Below are 19,335 nucleotides of genomic sequence, written 5' to 3' on the forward strand. Positions count from 1 at the left end.
ATAGTGCTGTACTAGTCAGCTCAGCCACCATAACAAAAACACCATAGACTGCATGGCTCAAACCACAGCAAGTTATTTTCGCACAGAGGCCGGGAAGTCCAAGACCAAGGTCTGTGCAAGTCAGTTCCTGGTGAGAGCTCTCTTCCTGATCGCAGAGGGCCGATGTCTGGCTGTGTCTTCACGTGGTGGGCGGGGAGAGAGGTCATCCCTTGTTACAAGGCCACAGTCCAATTGGACTGATGACCGCATTTAACTTTGCCTCCTAAAGACCCCATCTCCCATACAGTCACCCTGGGGTTAGGGCATTTTGGGGGCGGGGGGACACGATTCGTCCATAGCAAGAGTGGAACCAACAACAAAATGGAGGAATAGGTCAAGGAAACAGCTGAGAAATAACCCCACACCCACATATAGGGCAACGAATTTTTCAACCAAGGTGCAAAGGCAGGTCAGTGGAGAAAAGATGTCTTTTCCACAAACGGAGCAGAAGCTTACGGGCTGCCCACCTGTAGAATAGCGAACTTTTGTCCTTATCTCGACCATGTCAATTAAAATGGGTCATCTACCTAAATGTGCAACCTGAAATTTCAAACATTTCAAAGAAGAACTTGGTGAAAATTTTTGTGATCTTGGGTTAGGCGAATATTTCCCAAATACAGCACTTAAAAGCAAGATCCATAAAAGAAAGAAAAAAAGTAAATGAGGCTTCATCAAAATTAGTGTCTTGTTTTTTGACAAACTCCACGAAGAGAATGAAAACATAATCCAAGACTGGGGAAAGGATTTGCAAATTACCTGTCTGATAAAGGATTTATAGCTGAAGCATGTAAAGAACTCTTAAAACTCGAGAATAATGAAACAATCCAACGTGCAAAATGTTTGAACAGACACGGACGAGAACTTGATGGCAGCCACACACAGGGAGATTGCTGAAACATCTCTGTCGCTAGAGACATGACAACTTAAACCAGGAGACACTATTACACAGCAATTAGGACAGCTGAAGTTAAAAAGACTGACCATACTAGGTGTTGCAAGGATGCGGACCAACTGAAACTCTTATACGTGGTTCACAGAAAAGTAAAATGGTATAACCACTTTGCAAAACAACCTGGCAGTTTTTAAAAACAGACACACATCTACCAGACGACTCAGCCGCTCCACAACTAAGTGCTCACCCAAGGGAAATGAAATATGTCCATACAAAGTCTTGTACACAAATGCACATAGTAGTCTTATTTATAATATCCTAACGCCCATCAACAGGTGGAGGGTGCAGGGGCAATGCTGGAAGTATATAGTATTTCAGCAAGAAAAGGAATTAACTGCTGATTCACACCATGACATAGAGTCATCTCAAATATGCTGAGTGGAAAAGAACATCTTAAAAAACAGTGCTTACTGTATAGCTCCAAGTATATAAGATTCTAGGGAACATAATCTAGAGCTACCGCATCAGGGGTTGCCTGGGATGGGGTGGGGTCAAAATGGATCACCAAGGAAGGGGAGCTTGAGAAGGACGAACATATCATCCTGATTGTGCTCGTGTTTCCACAGCCACACAAATAACCTATCAAACTACACTTGAAATGGGTTTGTTGTGTATAGCTCAACAAATCTGTTTCTTTTTTAACATTTATTCATTTTTTAAGAGACAGAGAGAGAGAGAGCACGAGTGGGGGAGGGGCAGAGAGAGAGAGAGAGACACAGAATCCGAAGCAGGTTCCAGGCTCCGAGCTGTCAGCACAGAGCCCGACGCAGGGCTCGAACTCACAAACCGCGAGATCATGACCTGAACCAAAGTCATACGCTCAACCGACGGAGCCACCCAGCACCCCAACAACAACGCTGTTTTTAAAAAGAGGACACAAGTGGCAAAATAATGACAGAAACAGTAAAATCGGTTTTGTTAGGATGGGGGGATTATGAATGGTGGTTCCTCTGTCCCCCATTTTCATTCTTCTTTTTTAAGACTGTTTTGGCTGCAGTTGTCATTTCCATCTCCATATATTTTCTAGAATCTGTTGGTACATTTCTTCAAAAACAGCAAGATCGAATTCTGGTTAGTATCCAGTTGAATCTGTACATTAATTTGAGAACTGACATCTTAATAGTGAGCCTTTCCACCATGAACATGGTATACCTGTCCACTGATTTAAGCCTTTGTAGTTTCTCAGCAACGTATTCTAGTTTTTAACACAGGGTAGGTTTTTTACAAGATCTGCACATATTTTAGGCCGAGGCATTTGTTTTGGGTGGTACTGCAAGTGAAATTATTTTAAGTTGTATTTTACAGTTGATTGCTGCTGGTCTATAGAAATACAATTGACTTACGTTACACCCCACGACCTTGCTAAATTCACTTATTAATTCTAGTAGTTGATTTTAGGATTCCTTAAGACTTTCTGCATAATTATGCAGTCTGCCAATAAAGATTTTGTCATCTTCTTAATTTCCTTTGAAGTCTCTTACGATACAACCAAACCATTAGCCAATGCCCGTGAGTCAATTGAGACCTCTCTCTGGCCATCCCTCCGTCTTGGCTAAGTAACAGCCTGACGCACTGCTTGCTTCTCTGCCCACTGGGAACGTTTCCTGCCCCGGTGCCTTCTGAGTGTCCCTGCGATGCTGCAGCCCTCCACCTCCTGGTGGGGTCAGTGTGTAGTCTACAACATATGGGATCCCCGTGTGCTTCCTCAGGCAGCCATGAAGCTAGAGGTAGGGGCTACACTCGTGCAACAAGAGCGGGCCCTCGTCCGTGCACCCTCGTGTGTCCCTCGTCCGTGCAGCCTCGTGTGTCTTCAGCACCTACTCGAGCGTGATTCCGCAGATATAGCTTCCATTTCATGATGGCAGGTTGCTGTCAATACCAAACTTTATGGGTTTGTGAGTTGGTTTATGATGGGCTGTTGAGGTTATGTGCTAACTTAGAGTTCCATAAGTTTCTGCATGACTCAGGAACACACCCATTCAAAAGGAGAATACGTATTTTGAGAAGAGTATTTGGCTATTCTCCAAAACTCTACGTGTCTGCACTGTGGTCACTTACAGACGCTCCACACCAGAGGCTCCATCTTCTAGAAACCCCTCCCACCCTATTGGTTCTGCTGAGAGGGGGTCCCTGAACCCACAGCATGAGTACCACCCGGGAACTCGTCATTTCAGAAATGAAAGTTCTCAGGTTCCACCTTAGACCTACTGAATCTAAACCTGAGGGTGAGCCCCAGAGATCTGTGCTTAATGCACCATAAACACAGTTTATTTAGGGGATTTCAATACATGCTACAGTCTGAGAATAATCACACCCTTACGGAACCCTTCCTGCTCTGGGCTCTGCTCGAAATTGAACACATTGGGGGTAACTCAGGAAATGGGTCAGAGACGCATTCCCAATTGGAAACCCCAAAACCCAAAGACATTCACCACATATGCTGATTCTTCCTTAGAAGTAGGTCGCCAGATGTAGCTAGCTTTTATTTGGATGTGTATCTTGCCCGGTCCCAAACTGTGGACCCATAGAAATTTCACCAAGATGGCAAGCTTTGGAATATTTATATTTCTATTTTTTCCCGATCCTTAGTATGCTTGTGTCTCACTGAGGCATCTTGGTATTTTCTATTTCTTGCTCCCCTGGTTGATTCAGCACGCCATTGGCGGTGTGGACCAATGTCGTGCGCTGTGGAGTGGGTGACAGGCGATAACTGTCTGTGGACTGGACGTGACGGTGAGCTGGAGGGTTGACATAGTGCTGAGATGGGGGGCGTACTGCTCTCCCTGCCATGTGAGGGGAAACTGGCCTTACGGTCTTTCCGCATAACTGTTGGGGTGGGGGGCACTCACTGCATCGGTGGCTGCATAGACCAGGATGTGAGTTGAGTTACTGCAGTTAGGAAACCAGCCCTGAAGGTGGAGCTGAGCCCTCACGAGCAGCTAAAGCAGGTGGTTCTGAAAAGGTGTGAGGGGGCGGCTAAGAATCGAACAGGTGCCATCAGAGCTGGCGACATGCCTCTGGGGGATAATGGCTTCCACTTTGCTTCCGGCTGTCTGGTCACTTATGACTGTCTCTTACGGGCAAATTCTAACCTAGAACCGTATGGGGCAGGGACTCGAGGACATTCCTGGTTCCTCCTCTGTGGTGCAGAGGAGATCCGAGAAGCAGGCGGTGGTGAGGTCAAGATGATAAAATAGAAGACAGAGCGCGTGGGGTCCTGGACACGGGGGCGTGGCGAAGGAGAGCGTGTCCGAAGTTCCCAGAGTCAAGGTCATGGGAAATGCCGGGACGATGGCGGGGTGCCAGGACTGAAGGGCCAGCTGTTCTACCGGGCAGAGGCAGGAGGCTCTAAATCCCAACTGCCTCCCAAGGTTTAAAAGATGTAAAGGTGATTTATACTTTTGCGGGAGAGTTTGGAGTTGAATTAATGACAGGAGCGTGGAAAATGAACGAATGAGAAAACAGGTAATAATTAATTCAAGGGACAGCAAAAAAATTCCAAGAAGGGAAATGAAATCCTAGGACGGTGCAGCTCGGTGTGAATAACATCAACACCTCAGTCCGGAGCTGTTCCCCACAGACAGTCTGTGCGCCTCCAAAACCGGAGCCTTAACTCCCAGGGGCCCCAGTGTCGTGCACTGGCCGGAGGGGTCTGGGGAGCTGACTGGGGGTAGACGAGGTCAGGCGGGAGGGGCCTGCGATGGGATCAGTGCCCTTCCGAGGAGAGGCCGGGAAGGGCGCTCTGTCCATCCATCTCCACACCCCACTCGTCTCTCCTCCCCCAGCACCCCTGCCCGCCCACCACGTGAGCGCAAGCCCGAGAGGCTCTCCGGACGCAGACCTGACCGGCACCCTGACCTCAGGCTTGCGGACTCCAGAACTGAGAGAAGTGGACGTGTGTCCGTACGTCTGAACTCCACCCCCCCCCCCCACCGTGTGCCTTGGCTTCCCTTGTTGGAAAGAAAACCTTTCTGTCCTTGTCCTTGTTGATTAAAGCTCTGTCGCTCGGCCACTTCTCTCCCTGAAACCCGAGTTGTTGAGCCTGTGTGGGGAGAGGCAGCCCTTGAGCGACGGCCACGGCCGGGTGGCGCATTCAGGGTGGTCTGGCCCCATCTTCTGAACTCCCTGTCACCTCCCTGAGTTCTGGGGACTGAGTTGTGTCTCTGTCACAGTCACGTGTTGAGATCCTACCCCTCTAGGGGTGCCTAGGTCATGAGGGTGCAGGGAGCTCCCTCCAGGTGCAGATGCAGAGACCGCCAGGGACCAGGACCCCGGTCGCCACTGAGTGCCTTGACCCTGAGTTGACAGCCTCCGCAACGGGGACAAATAAATTTCTTTGGTTCATAAGCCTCCCGTCCTGTGGTGTTTTTATTCCTGTGGCCACGCAGCCTGAGGCCCCCAGTCTGCCTGGTTGTGGTTGGGTCTGGGAGAGCAGTTCCCGGGGCTCCGGGGAAGGGTCCTGGGTTAGCAGGAGGCGGGCTGAAAGGCAGTGAGGGCGGCCTCGGGGCTGGGGCTGGAGCAGTGCTGGCATGGTTCTGAGGGACAGGGACGCTCAGGTCCCCTCGCACAGAGCGCCGCTGAGCGACCGCAGGGGGCCCAGACGCACGGCGCAGCCCCGACTGGCGCGGACGCCCCGCGGCGGCGAACGCACAGTGGGGAAACCAAAGGCTCCCCAGGAGGAAGGTCACGCCAGAGACTGGGTCCCCCGGAGGCGGCCACTCACCTGGACACCGTTCCCCGCACCTCGGGGCCCTGCGCCTTGGTGGTGGCCTGGAACATGTACAATCTCGTCGCGGGCACGTCGACAAAGATTCCGGGCCTGTTGGGTCCCAGAGTGGGGTGGGCACCGGCCGCCGCGGCTCTCCAGGCCCCTCCGGAGAAGCCGGCTCCCGAGGCGCACCGTTCGGGCCTAGGGTCCCAGTGGATGCGCGGGGCTCCAGAAGGCCCCGGGCGACCGCCAGGTACCTCGCGGCCCAGAGGCCCTGGTACGGGGTCCCAGGGGGCAAGGAAGTGCCCCGGGCGGCTCTAGCAGGTGCAGGGGTCAGCCCCGCGGGGCCGGGGACGCCGACGGGACAGCACCCGCCGGACCCGGGACCCCGCGCCGCCGGCCGAACCTCGCTCCGCGCGAGCCCCGGCTGGGAGACGCCCGGGGCGCCGGCCGCGGGAAGGGAGGCTGCTGGGGGAGGAGTCGGTGCCGCCGGACGGTTGGGGACCAGGGTCCGCGCAGCAGAGGGACGGGGCGAGGCGGGGCGCCCAGCTGGGTCCGCGAGTCCCAGCGCTGCGCCCGGCGCGCCCGCCGCCCGGCTCCCTCCCCGCCCGCCGCTCCCCCGGGGCCGACGCGGGGACGCCGAGACCGGTTCCTCCGGGCAGCCGCCGTCTTGGGCCCGCGACACCCGGAGCCCGGACGTGTCCCCGCTCCCACGCGTCCGAGGCCCCGGGATGCGCGAGGTCCCCGGCGGAGAGGAGCTGCGCCGGCTGCCGGGTCCGGGGGCGGGGGCGGGGACGGGGGCGCGCCCGGGTCTGGTCCTCCGCCCACCCGGGGCGGGGAGGGGGCGGGGCGGGGCGGGGCGGGCCTGCGACACCATAAGAGCCCCGAGGCCGCGACCGCCCGGCGCTGCGGGACCCGACCCGGCGCTGGAGCTTTCGCGGGCGCCCGGCGGCGGGACCCCAGCGCGGCGACGAGGCCGGGGCGGGCAGGTAAGCCGGGGCGCATCCGCGGGGCGCGCCGCTCCCCCCCGCGGACCCCGAAGCCCTCGGCCCGGAGGCGCGGAGCCGGGGCGGGCACCGTCGGGGGCCCCGCGGGCTGCAGACCGCGGCGTCTCCAAAAGTGGCTGACGGGGGCGTGCAGAGACCTTGAGGCGGTGCCGACAGGTGTGCCGCGAGGAGGCGGCGCGGGGACGATCGCGCCGCGGTGGCCCCTGGAGTGCCGGGGGGTGGGGGGGGTGGGGAGGGAAGAGGGCTCACAGGCCCGAACCGGGCGAGGCCGGCGGGAGCGAAGCAATCACGGATCCGGGTGATTTTCTCGGCCAGCGCCTCGTCTTGGCAGGAAGACTGTGGGATTGCAAAGAAGGGGTGCGGGCGCGGAGACGCGGGGCTCCGGGCCCAGGCTGAGGGTAGGGAGTACAAGAGCGAACGGGTTCATCAGCCAACGCAGTGCCTCGTTCTGGGCACAGAGCAAAGCTTTCTGAGAGGCCACGCCTTGCTTTCTGTACCCAAACCTGGCCCCTGAGGCCGTGGCTTCAAGATTTGGGTCTGCTCGCCCCAAATACTAGCGTGGGCTGCTAACAGGCAATCCGGGGTGTGCCTGTAGTGGGGGGGTGGGGCTTGCTGTGGGCCGTGGGCACACTCCAGCCCTCCCTGCTGCACCCACAGGCCAGTCCCACTGGTCCTCAGTCCCTGCAAAGCCAGGCCCGGGTTTCCGACATCTCGGGAAGGCTGGGTTTGTCACTGGAGGAGAAGGGGCCGCACACAAGTGGCGGGGAAGTAACTTGTATCGTGAGTCCTTGTTCCAGTTTGAACGCAGAGGAAAATGACGCCCATTAGAGCCAATGTCGGTTATTCTGCTTCAACTGGGGCATGTGTGTGCACAAGTGTGCGTGTGCATGTGTGTGTGCATGTGTATGCGCATGGACGTGTGTGCATGTGTGTGCACGCGTGCGTGTGTGTGCACATGTGTGTGCGTGTATGTGTGCATGTATATATGTATCTGTGTGTGCATACGTATGTGAGTGTATGTGTGTATGTGTGTGTATGTGTGTGTGCACGTGTATGTGTGCATGTATGCGTGTATGTGCATGTATATATGTGTGTACCTGTGTGTGCATGTGTGTATGTGCGTGTGTGTGCATGTGTGTGTGTGTCTGTGCGTGCGTGTGTGTGTGTACACGCATGTATGTGCAATGGAAACAATCCTGATGGACCCCAAAGCCAGGGGTCCTGTTTGAAGGCACCGTCGCAGCCGTCGGGGCCACCTGCTATGTCTGTGCGTAATCCTTCTCTTCTAATTATGCTGCGCGGTGTTTTAGGAAAGTATCTTGGAAGCAGTTCCTTGGGAAAGTTTCTGGCCAGGGGATCCCGTCTGCCCCCAGCTAAGTGACGACAGTGCTGTGGTCTGCCCGCCTGCAGCGGGGGCGCCTGAGTCCCCGGCCACAGGTGGAGGGCATCATGGGGGCATTCCACGAGGAGCGGAATCACCGTGGGCGACCCTGGGTGTAAAAATTCGTTCTTCACCTTTACTGCTGTGTGTCAAGAACACATATGCACCTGCTACGAAGACTTAACTTTTGAGTGCTACGTGAAGATTGTAAAATGAGTCCCTGACGATGTGGGCAGAGGTGATGTTTTGCGTTACTATTAAAAGTACAATCACGGGCGCCTGGGTGGCTCAGTCGGTTGAGCATCTGACTTCAGCTCAGGTCGTGATCTCACGGTCCGTGGGTTCAAGCCTCGCGTCGGGCTCTGTGCTGACAGCTCGGAGCCTGGAGTGTGTTTCAGATTCTGTGTCTCCCTCTCTCTCCCTCCCCCTCTCACGCTCTGTCTCTCTCTCTCTCAAGAAAAATTAATAAATATATAAACCTTTTTTAAAAAGCAGACTTAGAGATGACACAGTGTTGAACTTTGATAGGAACAGAGAGGGTGCCGGGGGGGGAGCAAGGCAGGTGTAGGTATAGAGAGGGTGCCGGGTGGGGGGGAGGAAGGCAGGTGGCAGGTGTAGGAACAGAGAGGGTGCCGGGGGGGAGAGCAAGGCAGGTGGCAGGTGTAGGAACAGAGAGGGTGCTGGGGGGGGGAGCAAGGCAGGTGTAGGTATAGAGAGGGTGCCTGGTGGGGGGGAGGAAGGCAGGTGGCAGGTGTAGGAACAGAGAGGGTGCTGGGGGGGGAGCAAGGCAGGTGTAGGTATAGAGAGGGTGCCTGGTGGGGGGGAGGAAGGCAGGTGGCAGGTGTAGGAACAGAGAGGGTGCTGGGGGGGGGAGCAAGGCAGGTGTAGGTATAGAGAGGGTGCCTGGTGGGGGGGAGGAAGGCAGGTGGCAGGTGTAGGAACAGAGAGGGTGCTGGGGGGGAGCAAAGCAGGTGTAGGTATAGAGAGGGTGCGGGGGGGGCGGGGAGAGCAAGGCAGGTGGCAGGTGTAGGAACAGAGAGGGTGCTGGGGGGGGAGCAAGGCAGGTGTAGGTATAGAGAGGGTGCCTGGTGGGGGGGAGGAAGGCAGGTGGCAGGTGTAGGAACAGAGAGGGTGCTGGGGGGGAGCAAAGCAGGTGTAGGTATAGAGAGGGTGCGGGGGGGGGCGGGGAGAGCAAGGCAGGTGGCAGGTGTAGGAACAGAGAGGGTGCTGGGGGGGGAGCAAGGCAGGTGGCAGGTGTCTGTCCCGAGGTTTCCACGGGCTGTCCCGCCCCCCACAGGAACTTCCCCTCTCCTAGTGTCCTCAACCTTGGCCGTGGCGTCTCAGGTGCTTGGCCTGCGCTTGTTCTGCCCGAGTCTGCCCTCGCGGCGAGGCGCCCCTCGGTCCGGGCTCCTGAGCCGCTGCCTTCCTGTGTGTGCTTACTTCCTATGCTGGCTGAAGGCCGGAGGAGGACGCACCGAGTCCGAGTCCCCAGGCTGCGCACCAGTGAGAGCCAGCGCCCGGAGGTGCCGATGTCTTCCGGCGTGGCCCCAGCTAAGGAGCCCAACGCTACGGGCCCCAAGGCCGTGGAACTTGTCCTGGTCAAGGAGCAGAATGGGGTGCAGTTCACAAGCTCCGCCCTCATCAACCCCACGCAGACGCCCGTGGAGACCCAAGAACGAGAGACCTGGAGCAAGAAGGTCGACTTCCTCCTGTCGGTGGTCGGCTTTGCCGTGGACCTGGCCAACGTCTGGCGGTTCCCCTACCTGTGCTACAAAAACGGCGGCGGTGAGTCCGGCCCAGCCCCCGCTGCCTCGCTGAGCAGCTGGGGCGCAGAGTCCCTGGGGGCGGGGGGGGGGAGCCCGCAAACGCGGAGGCAGAGGCGGGGCCGGTGGCCGGAGCAGGCGAGGAGTCACCTTGCGGGGAACATTCTCAGGTGCCCGCAGAGCGGTACCCTTGGCCGACTTAAACCAGTGTCTGCGAAAAGGTGCGGAGGCCCTTGAGTTTGGAGTAGCGGAGAAAGTCCCGAGGCGATCGCACGTCCCTCCCCCTGCCCCGAAGCCAGCCAGCCCTTCCCCCACAGCTGCCTCTGGACTAGAAAACGAAAACAGGCACGGGTCACCCAAAGCCCTCAGGCGGAGAAGCCCCTTGAGTTGGCGGCCGCTCCCCGTGGTCACTCAGTGCCGCACACGAGGGCTTTGGAAGAACCTCCGTGGGAGGCCCTCCCAGCCCCCACCCCGTGCTGAGGGGAGAACACTGGGCCCAGGCAGGTGCAAGGAGCCGCGGGGCCTCCCTGCCTCCCCCTCCCCACCCCAGGACCAGAGCCGTGGCAAAGCCCCCTCGTGTGGGCCAGGGCCCATGAGGCCCCGAGTTTTGTGCCTAGGACGGGGGGCTGCCACACGAGGGCCAGGCGCCACCCCGGAGGGACCCCGGCTCCTCACGCGGCACCTGTCAACATAACCCCCCGCCGAGGCGGGCTGTGAGGACGGAGAGCTGGGGGTGGGTGACGGAACCCACGAAGGGCAGGACTGGACCTCAGCTCCCGGCGGGCAGTTAGAGCTCACGAGGGGCGGAGGCCGGCGTCTGCAGGGCAGGGGGGAGGCCGGACCCAGGAGCAAAGACGGTGTGTGGCCAGGGGCTTCATCTGCTCTGCTCTTGGGTTGATTTCAAACTCGGCCCAAGGGACGGCCGGGGTTTCGGTGGGGACGTGTCAGGGCGCTGATGACAGTGGGGGCCGGGCAGGGAGGTAGGGGGCTCACCCAGCCCAGCCAGGGACTTCCCCTCGGAGGGCGGCCATGCAGGGAGCTTCAGGGGGAAACCGGCGGGAGATGGGTGAGCGCGGTCGTGCCCGCGACCTGCTGTGGGTGGCGCTGGGACGGCCGCGCCCCGGGGAGCAAGCACACGGGCCCGTCCGCAGCCCGCGGGCTGACGCGCTGTCCTGTCCCACAGGCGCCTTCCTGGTCCCCTACCTGCTCTTCATGGCCATCGCTGGGGTGCCGCTCTTCTACATGGAGCTGGCCCTGGGGCAGTTCACCAGGGAAGGGGCCGCTGGCGTCTGGAAGATCTGCCCCCTGCTGAAAGGTAACGGCGGGACGCCCCCACACCCCGCCGTGGCACGGCCCAAGCCGTGTGCGTTCGCTCCCGCTTTGCTCCCCGTCTCTGCCCCTGGACGTAGCATCTTAACTCTGGTCCTCCTTTCCACCTGCGATGACGGGATTCGGGAGCGCGTGTCCCTGCCGTGAGGCCTGCCGTCCGAGGGCCGTGCTGTCGGTGTTTATGCGCTAGATAGGAAAAAGCACCTGTCTGTCTGTCGGTCTGCCCTCTGCCCGTCACGGTCCGTCCATCCACCCGTCGTCTCTCTGCGTCGGTTGGCCACGGCCGTGTACAACCCCCCACGCGCCGGGCGGCCTGAGGAGTAGACATTTGTTGTCTTACGTTTCCGGAGGCCAGAAACCCGAAATCGAGGTGCGCCGGTAGAAGGCATTCCTCCTGAGGCTGTGAGGGACAATCTGCTCCAGACCTCCCTACACGCGTCTCTATAACTCTGAGGACGTCGGTCACACGGGACTGGGGCACACCCTCACGCCTCAACTTCCCTCGATTACCTCTGGGAAGACCCTGCCTCCAAATAAGGTCACACCGTGACCTACCGGGGCTTAGAAATTCAGCAAGTGAATTTTGGAGGAGACGCAATTCAACTCATGTCATCTGTCATCTGTGTCCCTCTGTCTACGTGTCAGCCACCTATCACCTACCGTCCAGTATCTATCCACCTGTCACCCGTCATGTATCAACCCCTGTCATCTGCCTGTCATCCTTCTTCGATCCCCTGTCCCCCATCCCCCTGTCCCCCCGTCACCCATCCCCCATCCCTCCGTGACCCATCCCCCCACCTGCGCATCCCCCATCCCCATCCCCCATCCCCTGTCCCCCTGACCCCCCATCCGCCCATCCCCCGTTCCCCGTCCCCCCTCCCCTGTCCCCCAATCCCCTGCCCCCCATCCCCATCCCCCCCAGTCCCCTGTGCCCCCGTCCACCGCCCCCATCCCCCATGCCCCCATCTGCCCATCTCCTGTCCCCCCATCCCCTGTCCCCCATTCCCCATCCCCTGCCCCCCATCCCCCTGTCCCCCATCCCCTGTCCTCCCATCCCCTGCCCCCTCGTCCCCAATCCCCCAGTCCCCTATGCCCCCGTCCCCCATCCCCCATCTGCCCATCCCCCATCCCCCATTCCCTGTCCCCCATCACCCCATCCCCTGTCCCCCATCCGCCCATCCCCTGTCCCCCATCCCCCCATCCCCAATGCCCCGCCCCCCGTCCCCTGTCCCCCGTCCCCCATCCCGTCCCCCCATCCCCTGCCCCCCGTCCCCCATCCCCCCAGTCCCCTGTGCCCCTGTCCCCTGCCCCCCATCCCCCCATCCCCTGTCCCCCCCAGTCCCCTGTCCCCCATCCTCCCATCCCCCATCCCCCGCCCCCCATCCCCTGTCCCCCGTCCCCCATCCCGTCCCCCCATCCCCTGCCCCCCGTCCCCCATCCCCCCAGTCCCCTGTGCCCCCGTCCCCTGCCCCCCATCCCCCATCCCCCGTCCCCCCATCCCCCGTCCCCCATCCCCCATCTATCTCCATCTCTCTCACTATCTATTCTCTAGCGGGCCACCTGTGTGTATCTAGGGATCTAGTTTTGTGCTGAGCCCTCCCGCCAGTCGCCTGATGAGATGCCAGGGCGCCAGGAGGCAGGGGCGCCTTGTACTGAGCCTGGCCGTCAGCTGCTCCGCGGTCGCCTCCCTCCACCTTCGTGAGAAGCCCGGGGAAGAAGGGCCCTCTGTGTTGTCCCCATCCTGGAGACTCGGGCACCAAGGATGATGTCCCTGGCCGGGGGCAGCGTGGGATTGAGTCGGGCCGTCTCCCCCTGAGCGCGGCCTCCAGGCCACACCGCGCCTGCGGAGCCCGTGGCTCGGGGAGGATTCGTGGGGAGACGCGGGCGCGCTGCCGGGTCTCATCACGAAAACGGTTGCTGAGAGATCAGTCCGAGGACCTCCCGAGAAATCCTTGAAAAGTCGGTGTGTCTGCAGGAGGACGGAAGCCCCCCTGGTCTCCGGGACGCGCGAGGATGGGCCGGTGGGTCATGGTCAGAGATGGCAGCTGCCGGGGCCCGAGGGGCGAGGACGGCGCGCGGCCGTGTGGCCGGGGCTCCGGGGGCACCGCCCGCCCGGCAGCGGAAGCACGGGGACTGGCCCGGCCCGATGTCCCCTCCGGCGCCGTGCGGGTTTCCTTCTTAATGGCCCGCTTGCCGAGCTTGTCCCTCCGCTACGTGACCGGTGGGTCCCCCAGACAGAACTCAGGAGAGGCCTGCCCGCTCCCCCCCCCCCCCCCCCCGCAACCTCAGAACGAGGTCCGCGGCTGTGGCTTCCGGTGCCGGGCCTGGGCGTCCCCTCTGCGGGGCCACACAAGAGGCCGGACGCTGGTCTCTTCCTCCGTGAAGCCCCGATGGAGGGATGTGGCGGGGGAAGCGGCTGGCACCGCGGCGTCTCCGTGCGGGCGCAGCGCGGACGAGGCCGGAGCGGCCCATCTCCCCGGCCCGCGCGCCGCCAGCGCCGTGGTCAGTGCTGTCCGTGCGTCCTCGGGTGACCCCCGGGGGGCAGTGCGGGGCGGGGGCGGCCTCCCGCTGCCGGCTGCCTTGTTGGCTTTGCGGGCAGCGGCCCTGTGCGTCTGCAGTGTGTCTGCTTCTCACGTGCCCCAAGCCGGGGCCCCCCTGCTCCCGCCCGGACCCCCAAGCACCCACCGCCCTGCATCCGTATGTCCTGCCAGGAGAAGGATGTTCTCCAGAGAAGCTGCCAACATAGATAGGTTTTTATATTGCAGTTTATAAAGTGTCAATAGTGATTGATTCCCGAAGATCTCAAAGGACGACTTAATCCTGGTTTTTTAAAATTTTTTGTTTATTTATTTTTGAGAGAGACAGAGACAGAGTGCGAGCAGGGGAGGGTCAGAGAGAGGGGGAGGCACAGAGTCCGAAGCAGGCTCCAGGCCCGAGCTGCCAGCACAGAGCCCGATGCGGGGCTCGAACTCGGGAACCGGGAGATCATGACCTGAACCGAAGTCGGACACTTGACTGACTGAGCCCCCCAGGCGCCCGTTAGGACGACTTAACCCAACGGAGGGGTTAACAGGAAAACGTGACCCCGGTAGCAGGAGCTCCAGCACCCTCAGGGAGAAGGGGAGCCCAGGTGAGGGGCGTCTCACCTCCTTCCGGCCCGGAGCACCCGCGGGCAGACACCGCTTCCTTCAGATTTCCCTCTGCCCACAGCCCCACGTCCACACTGCCTGCAGCCCGATACCTTCTGTCCGGTTCTGGACACCCATCCGTGCGGAGGGCCGTGCTGGGGCTGCGTGGCCCCTGTGGGTGGACTCTCTCTCTCCCCCTGTCTCTCCCTGTCTGTGTCTCTCATCTCTCTCCGTCTGCCCCCATCTCCCTTCCTGTCTCTCTTTATGTCTCCCTGGCTCTCTCTGTTTCCCCATCTGTGTCTCCCTGTCTCTGCGTCCCTGTCTCTGTCTCTCCCTGTCTCTGTCTGTCCCTGTCTCTCCCTCTCTGTCTCCCTGTCTCTCCCTGTCTCTCGGTCTCTCGTCTCTTTCCGTCTGCCCCCATCTCCCTTCCTGTCTCTCTTTATGTCTCCCTCTCTCTGTTTCCTCATCTGTGTCTCCCTGTCTCTGTCTCTCCCTGTCTCTGTCTGTCCCTGTCTCTCCCTCTCTGTCTCCCTGTCTCTGTCTCTGTCCCTGTCCTCCGCACACGTGCGCACACGCACAGACCCAGCAGACACTCAGGATGCCCAGACTGTCCGGAGGAATCCTGTGTGTTCCTCGCAGTGGCCTGCGGTGACCCTCGTGAGGACAGCCAGGCCACTCCTCCAGGAGCACCTTCTGTGGCCGGTGCTCCCGACAGGCTCCCGGAGGCAGCGGCCCGCGCAGTTGGGGGTGGGGGGTGGGCTCCACCGGGATGCCCCCGCTTAGGTGGCCCAGTTACCTGCCAGACACAGACCTGCCTCCCGGTGCTGTGGAGACACGGCACCCTGTTTTGCCGAGTGTGAGACAGTTGTGATATTTTCGGTGTGATTCATCAAACTCCTCTTTCTAAAAAGAATTTGAAGTAGCTTAAAATGAGATAAAATACACACAGTTAACTGTAAAGGCTAAAGTTTATAGAGTCAACATAAAGAAGTACTGAGGAAAACAGAAGCTTCAGAAACCAGACATTAAGACCCGTGGCTGGAATTCACGGTTAGTCCCGGGGTCCCAGGAGCAGGAACTGAGCAGGAGCCAGGGCTGGGCGTGTCGGGCGGGGAGCAGGGGTGGGAGCAGGGGCTGGGGGGGAGCAGGGGCGGGGGGGGGGAACAGGGGCTGAGGGGGAGAAGGGGCTGGGGGGGAGCAGGGGCTGGGGGGGAGCAGGGGCGGGGGGTGGGGAGCAGGGGCTGGGGGGAGCAGGGGCGGGGGTGGAGCAGGGGCAGGGGGGAGCAGGGGCTGGGGGGAAGAAGGGGCTGGGGGGGAGCAGGGGCAGTGGGGAGGGGAGCAGGGGCAGGGGGGGAGCAGTGGCTTGGGGGGAGCAGGGGCGGGAGGGAGGAGGGGCTGAGGGGGAGAAGGGGCAGGGGGTGGGGAGCAGGGGCAGGCGGGAGCAGGGGCTGGGGGGGGAGCAGGGGCGGGGGTGGGAAGCAGGGGCTGGGGGGGAGCAGGGGCTGGGGGGGAGCAGGGGCGGGCGGTGGGGAGCAGGGGCGGGGGGGAGCAGGGGCTGGGGGGGAGCAGGGGTGGGGGGTGGGGAGCAGGGGCGGGGGGGAGCAGGGGCTGTGGGGAGCAGGGGCGGGCGGTGGGGAGCAGGGGCTGCGGGGGCGGAGGGGCTGGGGGAAGGAGGGGGGTGGCGGGAGTGGGCGGATTTCCCATGTTTTCCTGGGGACTCGGGACAGGGCGAGCCCGCCCGCTGGGGGACGCTGTCCTACGCCATCCGCGACAGAAGAGTTCTGTCAGGTGCAGCTTTATTTAGAGGCTCCTGCCAGGAGGAGCATCGCCGCAGCCGCCGGGAGGGGGGCCCAAAGTGACACGAACCGGAGCGCGGTGATGGTGGCCCAGCCCGTGGGCTTGTGAGGCTGTGTCCACCTGGGACAGGCTTGGAGTGGCCCCCACGAATAGCCCACCTTCGCAGCCACCTTCCTGGGGACTGGGCCCTCTGCCCAGGCATGTGGGCACCTGGAGGGCAGCCCAGGGGAGGCGACCCTCGTATGTGGGAGGGCCTCTGGTGCCCGGCCGCCACGGGGCAGGCCCTCGTGCTCTGGGAGCCACATCGGCCGTGGCGACCTTGTCACTCTGGCACGAAGGTAGAGAGCCCTGCTCAGCGGGGGGCTGTGCGCGGGGCACGGGTGCGGGAAGGGCCGCGGCCGAGGCAACTCTTCCTTCGCAAGGTGGATCTGGATCGCTTCGGGTTGGTTCAGAGGCTCCCGCGACTCCCCCAAGGGTCAGGCTGCACGCTTTTAACCTCAGAGTGGTTGCAGGCCGGGCATCCGCAGTCGGCCCCCTGCCAGGGAGAACCCTCTGTGACGCTCTTCTAAACAGCACGGCTTCCCAGCACCGTGGCTTCCCCGCAGCACGTTGTCCTGGGAACACGGCTTCCCCACAGCTCGGCTGCCCGGCAGATTCGCTGCAAACCATGGCCCGGCCTCCCTCCTGGGAACCCAGGGAGCAGAATGGCAATATAGCTTGGTTTAGTGTTGACCAAGTCCACGTGGGAGAAGACCTTGCGCAGAAAATTGTGTCGTGGTCACCACTGCTGCTGCACACGTATTCCGAGAGGGTCTGCACACAGGGCCCATTTGACTTTAGGGCCCTCCCGATGTGGGATCTGTTTAATGTATGTGCGGCAATGACCTTTACTGCCTCTTTCTGCTTCCGGGGGAGCAAGGCGACTTCGGGGCGGTGCCCTGAGCATTGAATTACTTCGTCTCAGGGTTCCGTTCATAAAAGACAACCCAAGCCTCTTCCTATAAACACCACCTCGAAGGCATGCCCCCCGCCCTCCTGCCCCCTCCCGGCCACGAGCAGGCAGGACGGGGACGTAGCAGCCAAACAGACTTTAGTAAAGCAAGCCAGAGCTCTCGTCCACACGAGTCCTGCCTGCGAAGCCGAGACGCAGAGCTGGAAGGAAAATAGCCGTGCGTGGGGCCTACCGCAGGGAGCCGCCGTAGCAGGACCGGGGCGGCCTTGCCTGGCATCGAGCAAGGGCACCTTGGCCAGTGGGCGGAGGCCAGACCCATCTGCCGTGAGTCAGGACAGCACAGCCCCAAAGACTGCTTGCCACTCTGCCCTCGTTCATGAGGGGCCAGGAGCCCCTCGATGACAGATCCCAAATGCCAGGTTTCGTGACACTGGAAAGGTCACTTGAAAAGGCCATCAGTGGCCTCAGGAGACTCTAGATGCTCACGCATGGCCCCGGTGACCCTGGATGGTCATGCATGGCCCCGGGTGACTCCAGGTGGCTCTGGGTACCTATGAATAAACCCAGATGGCTCTGTTTGCCCTGGGTCGTCTTGAGGGGGTGTGAGCAGCCATGGGTGGCCATAAAAGTCTCTGAGTGGCTCTTGGTAGCTGTGTGTGGATGTGGAGGACCCTGGTTATCTAATGGCCATTGGTGGCCCTGGATGGCTCTGGAAGATACTGGGTATTTCTGGGTGACCTGTATGGTTTGGGGTGGTCTCCGCTGGGTCTTGGTGGTGCTCTGCATTCCTGGGTGTCCCGGATGGTCCTACGTTGTGATGGGTGGCACTAGATGATTCTGATGGCTTTGTGTGGCCTGGGGGCCCTGCATGACCACGTTGATGCTGAGCGGCCGCAAGTGGCAGTGGACGGCCACAGATGGCCCTTAGTCACACTGTCTGCGGGTGCCTGGTTCCGCCAGGGTGGCCCTGGTGACCCTGCATGTCTCTGGGTGCACAGAGATGGCCATGGCTGTTTCGGGGGGGTTGGGCACAGTCCTCTTTCCGTGACCCTGGCGGGAATTCCGGCATCTGAGCGCTCACTGGTTGTCTCTGGTACTTAGAAAAGTTGCCGGGCGTCCAAGGTCCAAGGAGCCGGCCTGGGGAGGGGAGGGGGCTGCGCCTGCTGACGCCGTGTGCCCCCGCCCAGGCGCGTGCTGACGTCACGTGTTCCCTGCCCAGGCGCGTGTTGACGTCGTGTGCCCCCGCCCAGGGGCGTGCTGACGTCATGTGTTCCCTGCCCAGGCGCGTGTTGACGTCGTGTGCCCCCGCCCAGGGGCGTGCTGACGCCATGTGCTCCCAGCCCTGACTCCGTGTGCTCCCCGCCCCAGGCGCGTGCTGACGTCGCGTGCTCCCTGCCCTGACGCCGTGTGCCCCCGCCCAGGCGCGTGCTGACGCGGTGTGCTCCCTGCCCTAGGCGTGGGCTTCACGGTCATCCTCATCTCCCTGTACGTGGGCTTCTTCTACAACGTCATCATCGCCTGGGCGCTGCACTACTTCTTCTCCTCCTTCGCCGCGGAGCTGCCGTGGGTCCACTGCAACAACACGTGGAACAGCCCCGACTGCGTGGACGCGCGCTCCGCCGGCCCCGGCTCGGGCCCCAACCGCACCCTCCACACCACGCCCGCCACCGAGTACTTCGAGTAAGTGGGGCTCCGGGGACACGGCCCTTCCGTGGCCGCCTTGGGCAGGGCGGGATGCGGGAGCCCCGGGGGTCAGGCGCCCCGGCCGCGCTGCCCGCGAGGTGTGCCGAGGGCCCTTGCCCTGTGCTGCGCCCCCGTCCCGTGCCCGTGGGCTCTCGGGGGGGCGCCGTGCCGAATCCCACCTCTGGTGGCCCAGCGACGCTCTCGCGGGGTGAGTCCTCGGCAGCCTTGGTGAGGGTGCGGGACGCTGGCGGAGGCGGCGCACGGAAGGCGGGGGGAGGGTGGCACCCCTGGGGGGGGCGGCGCCCCCAGATTGGGCCAGGCTCTGCCTCGTCCGCTCCCCCGGCCACCCCTGCACGCTGTGCAGGACTCGTCTCCAGCCTTGTTCAACACGCTGACTGCTGCTTTTTCCGACATGTTCTGTTCCCGGTACAAACGCAACATTAGTTCTGATCCGAGTCTGCCCTCGGTCCCCACGTCCAGTGGCGCTCCCGGTGCCCCCCCTTCCAGCCCCTGCCCTCCGCGCCACTTGGCATCCACCACCTGCGGACACGTCACTCTGGCCGAATCTGTTCTTCTCGGGGTCCTTTCTGCCACGG

At 61.3% G+C, this 19,335-nt stretch overlaps 1 protein-coding gene across 1 annotated transcript in view; it reads left to right on the forward strand.

Moving 5' to 3' along the window:
* The first annotated feature begins 9,532 nt into the window (after positions 1-9,532).
* SLC6A3 (solute carrier family 6 member 3) overlaps positions 9,533-19,335 on the forward strand; it is a 38,455-nt gene continuing 28,652 nt past the window's right edge. The window contains exons 1-3 of the mRNA XM_047077363.1: positions 9,533-9,872; positions 11,034-11,165; positions 18,511-18,736. Of these exons, the coding sequence (XP_046933319.1) occupies positions 9,533-9,872; positions 11,034-11,165; positions 18,511-18,736 (698 nt within the window). The remainder of the gene's footprint in view (positions 9,873-11,033; positions 11,166-18,510; positions 18,737-19,335) is intronic.

This window comes from Lynx rufus, unplaced genomic scaffold (genome assembly GCF_022079265.1).
Source record: "Lynx rufus isolate CCGP_SWC_20201006 ecotype Redwood Valley unplaced genomic scaffold, mLynRuf1.p SCAF_1, whole genome shotgun sequence".
NCBI lineage: Eukaryota > Metazoa > Chordata > Mammalia > Carnivora > Felidae > Lynx > Lynx rufus.